Genomic DNA, 3,797 nt, shown 5'->3' on the forward strand with positions numbered 1-3,797 from the left:
CCCCCCCATTTCTGGCTCCTCCCCGACTTTTGGGACACCCTGTATAAGCCCTTCCCGACCGGACTGCAAATATCCCGACATCCACGAACATTCTCAATGTATTATTATTTCATAATTAATAATTAGCTGTATAGCGATATAAGTACGTTCAAAAAATCACTTCTAAATTACATACGTCGCCCCAGTGGCGCCACTCGAGCGCAAAGGGTTAAATATTGTTAACATTGACGAAGGAACGACTGCCCCTACCTTGACGATGTCGTGAATCAGAGACATTCGAAAGTTCCAATCCAGCTTGATGGCATCGTTCTCGAGAACGTCCTTCAGGGATCCTCGAGGACAATACTCCGTCAGAATCAACACTGTCGGCGAAGGAGAGCAGAGGCACGCTCCGATGAATCTGAGATAAGTTTCAGCGTTTTCAATCCCTCTTCCGACCTCTTCGAGATCGTTCTCATACCTAACCGTATTTTCAGAAGTGACGTCCCGAACTTGCTTGATCTCCCACAGCAGCTTCTTGGTGACGTCGACCACCTTCTTCTTCGTGATTTTCTTAATGGCCACCCTCTCGCCCTTGTAAATCCCGACAGTGGTGAAAACCGTGGTAGGTGGCAAGGACTGGCAACTGAGCTGCGATCCGCGCCGAATGCGTTGCTCCAATCCAAAATTCTGGCCCAACAGAAACCAATTCAGGTTTGTACTCGAATTATCTACCACCCTAAACCTCTCTGGAACTTACGTTCACCTCTGATATCGCTTGGTGCAGGTTGATCTTCGAGGAGAACGGCTTCCCGATCTCGAGGAGCAGTTCCTCCGGCCTGATCCTCCAAGACATGTTGTTCAGATCCGCGGAGAGTCTCAGGTGCCTGCACAGGTACGCGGATACGTCTTAACGAGTTCACCTCGATGGAGTAGGGCCTGCTCACCTGTAGAGAATACAGGTAGCCGCAACAGCGGCCAGCAGAAACGCGGCCAATGCCAGGCTCGTGTAAGCCACGAAAGTGTACGCCTCGGTCCTGGACGTGCAACCTGGATCGTTTCCCAAGAAACCACATTCTGGGATGTCAGCTGGTGGACCCTCTCTGCCACCAGGCCAGTGTATCTTCTTCCCAGGAACGGGACTGTACTCCCTGTTTAGCCCTAGGTAGTGCGCCACCACCTCGAACCTGACGATTGCGTTCTTATAAAATTCCTCGCGCGGAAAGAAATCGAAAAGTCCTTTACCATTTTGCAATCGGAGGTTCCGTTCGCGAGATACGAGCAAACGAATGTTTGGTCACGTTGTTCCCGTCGTGCGCCACTTTTAAATGCCTCGAAACTTGAAGTACTCGTAGATCGATAACGAAGGCTCCGATTGCGAAACGGGAAAGGACTTCTCGGTTTGTTTTCGAACGAGGAACGTGCACGTTTCGGCACGACTGGTATTTTCGAAACGGTCCGCGTTTATATTTGGCCTCGTCAGAGACGGTTGAAATCGTCAATAGATGAATACTGATCACGCGTGGCTCGAATCAAGCGTCATTCAGACCGAAGACGGAATTCCACGAGGATGCCGCAAACCTAACTGAATTTCGCGTCACCGCTTAGAATGGGGGCTTGATTAGCAATGCAAACAGTCGAAGGAATGCTCGGCTTAATTGACGCTGACCTTCCAGTGATGGGGTCCAGATCCAGGATACTGTAGTCGGCGTCACGGTCTCCATTGTCGTCTATCCTAACGTGTCCCGTAATACCAATGAAGTCTCGGTCCCACATCCGTCTTGTTATCGATATGCCGTCTCTGATGTCGCCGCCCTCGGATAAAGTTTCGTTTAACGCTATACCGAGCAGATAAACGCCGTCATAGAAAGCTCCGATGAAAAAGTTCACCTAAAATGACGGAGCATGATAAACATGATAAACGTAACGCGATAAACAACTGAAAAGAATATATTCAAGTTCAAGGGAAAATCGATTCTTCGTTTAGAATTGCCGACAGGAATTCACACGTTGGATCTATTTTCATTTTTATCACCTCTTCTCCGTCCGAGAACGAATAATTGTAACCATTTTGGGCGCGTTGTCGGACGGACTCCGCGAAATCTTGAAATCTGGGGCTGGTGGGTTGCAGAAGGGACACCCTCAGCAGAGCTTCATAAGCCTTTCTAGCCACGGCGTCGTCCTCGTCGCCTACCTCCCAATCGTGGTCGCCCCAGTAAGAACCCTGATTTACATTCGAAATGTTTTTTTTTTGGTCACGATCAAGATGAGAACGGTCCCCAGAGTTTGAAAAATCTTCGTTTCCTTCACCTGGAATATTTCGACGTCGAGGAACGCCCAGTCCCCCCTCGTCATTCCTAAATCGTGTGCTGCCAACATGAATTTCCTGACCAATGTCCCGCGAACGCTAAGGATCAATACTGTCGGCAATTGAATTTTATTATAAAATGACTCGATTGGTCGTATTAGTGGTATACATATCTCTTTTTATTTTTGAAACGCCACCCCTTTATATATGCAACCCCCCAGACGACCTGTAACTCTGGTTGCCACCTACCAGGGGCACCTTCCCGCCCCTACTAGGCGGCAACCAGCGCTACAAACCGACAGGTGCGGTTGTCTACTAACAGGGGCGGCGTTCGAACTCAAAGATAATAAAATTCAAATTTAAAGCAAAGCTTTATCGCTTACCTCTAGCGTACATACTGGCGTCGCGCAAGTAGAAATGGTACGGTTCGTCCTCGGCGTTCCCATCGAGTTCCCTCACGAATTTCAGTAGTCCGTCTTTCCGCAAACCGTACTCCAAATTCTTACCTACCGTCCACGAGAACAGGTCCGACCTGTCCAGTATCAGAGCCACGTGCGACCAACCGAACTCTTTGAAAACGCTGGAGAAGACCAGTCGCAGACGGCACTGGCAATAGGACATTCTCGTTAGCGTCGGGTACTTGCTTTTGTCCTTGAAAATGCCCTTTAACAAACGACGGTAAACACATTTGAGAACGCGGCGCTCGATCATCGGGGAGAATGAAAATGAAAACGGAGCGTCGAGTAGCACTTTTGCGGAGTTTCATTTTATCGCGACCGTCTTAACAAGGCCACGGCTAATTAAGAATACTAATGGAGCCATAAATACAGGGAAAGGACGAGGTTCTCGTGTTCTCCTATGCGAGTAATGCGTATGCACCAGCTGAGTTCGATAATTACGTCGATTAATCTAAGGGAGAAAGAATGGAAAATTGTCTCTCACCGAACTTTCGTTTTTCCATTTATTGATCCTCCCGAGGATACCTGAAGTCACGGACAGTTCGCCTTCCGAGGGTGGCTGAATCGTTTGAGAAAGTTTTTTATTAATTTTTCACGGTACAAAGAGATAGACGCGTGTCGAGCACGCGAACTATGGAAGGCGCCAGTAGTTTGTATGCTCGCCGTGCGCAGAGTGACGCTCGGCTGTACTTGAGACGTACTTGATCACCCATTCCTGTAATTATAGGCGTGTTCCAATACGCGGCAAGCCTCGCTACGGGTTCCAGAGCGAAGGCGCAAGCTGGACCGACGAACGCAATCACGTTGTCTCGGAAGTGCATGTCAGCCGCCAAACCTGGTGCCGTGGCCCCACTGCACGATGGGTAACTTTAAACACGGATGAGAACAAATCTATTGGTGATACCAATATTGTCTGTTGGTATATATATTATTAGTAATATTTTCTTTTTCAAACGGCATCCTTTTAGATGCAACCCGCTAGACGACCTGTAACTCTGGTTGCCGTGTATCAGGGGCACCTTTCCTGCGCCTACTACCCGGCAACCGGCGCT

The 3,797-nt window shown here is 48.8% G+C and overlaps 2 protein-coding genes across 2 annotated transcripts in view; both read right to left on the minus strand.

Moving 5' to 3' along the window:
- Positions 1-3,797, minus strand: part of LOC128880339 (zinc finger TRAF-type-containing protein 1 homolog) — a 179,752-nt gene that overhangs the window by 18,605 nt on the left and 157,350 nt on the right. The gene's annotated exons all lie outside the window — the stretch shown is intronic.
- The window catches only part of LOC128879918 (atrial natriuretic peptide receptor 1), a 6,406-nt gene continuing 2,731 nt past the window's right edge, over positions 123-3,797 (minus strand). The window contains exons 3-13 of the mRNA XM_054129487.1: positions 3,447-3,612; positions 3,230-3,304; positions 2,671-2,950; positions 2,290-2,399; positions 2,015-2,203; positions 1,649-1,869; positions 927-1,166; positions 740-866; positions 461-669; positions 224-400; positions 123-126 (exon numbers count right to left, since the gene is read on the minus strand). Coding sequence (XP_053985462.1) covers positions 123-126; positions 224-400; positions 461-669; positions 740-866; positions 927-1,166; positions 1,649-1,869; positions 2,015-2,203; positions 2,290-2,399; positions 2,671-2,950; positions 3,230-3,304; positions 3,447-3,612 — 1,798 coding nt within the window. The remainder of the gene's footprint in view (positions 127-223; positions 401-460; positions 670-739; positions 867-926; positions 1,167-1,648; positions 1,870-2,014; positions 2,204-2,289; positions 2,400-2,670; positions 2,951-3,229; positions 3,305-3,446; positions 3,613-3,797) is intronic.

The sequence above is a fragment of the Hylaeus volcanicus genome, chromosome 7, assembly GCF_026283585.1.
Source record: "Hylaeus volcanicus isolate JK05 chromosome 7, UHH_iyHylVolc1.0_haploid, whole genome shotgun sequence".
Lineage (NCBI taxonomy): Eukaryota > Metazoa > Arthropoda > Insecta > Hymenoptera > Colletidae > Hylaeus > Hylaeus volcanicus.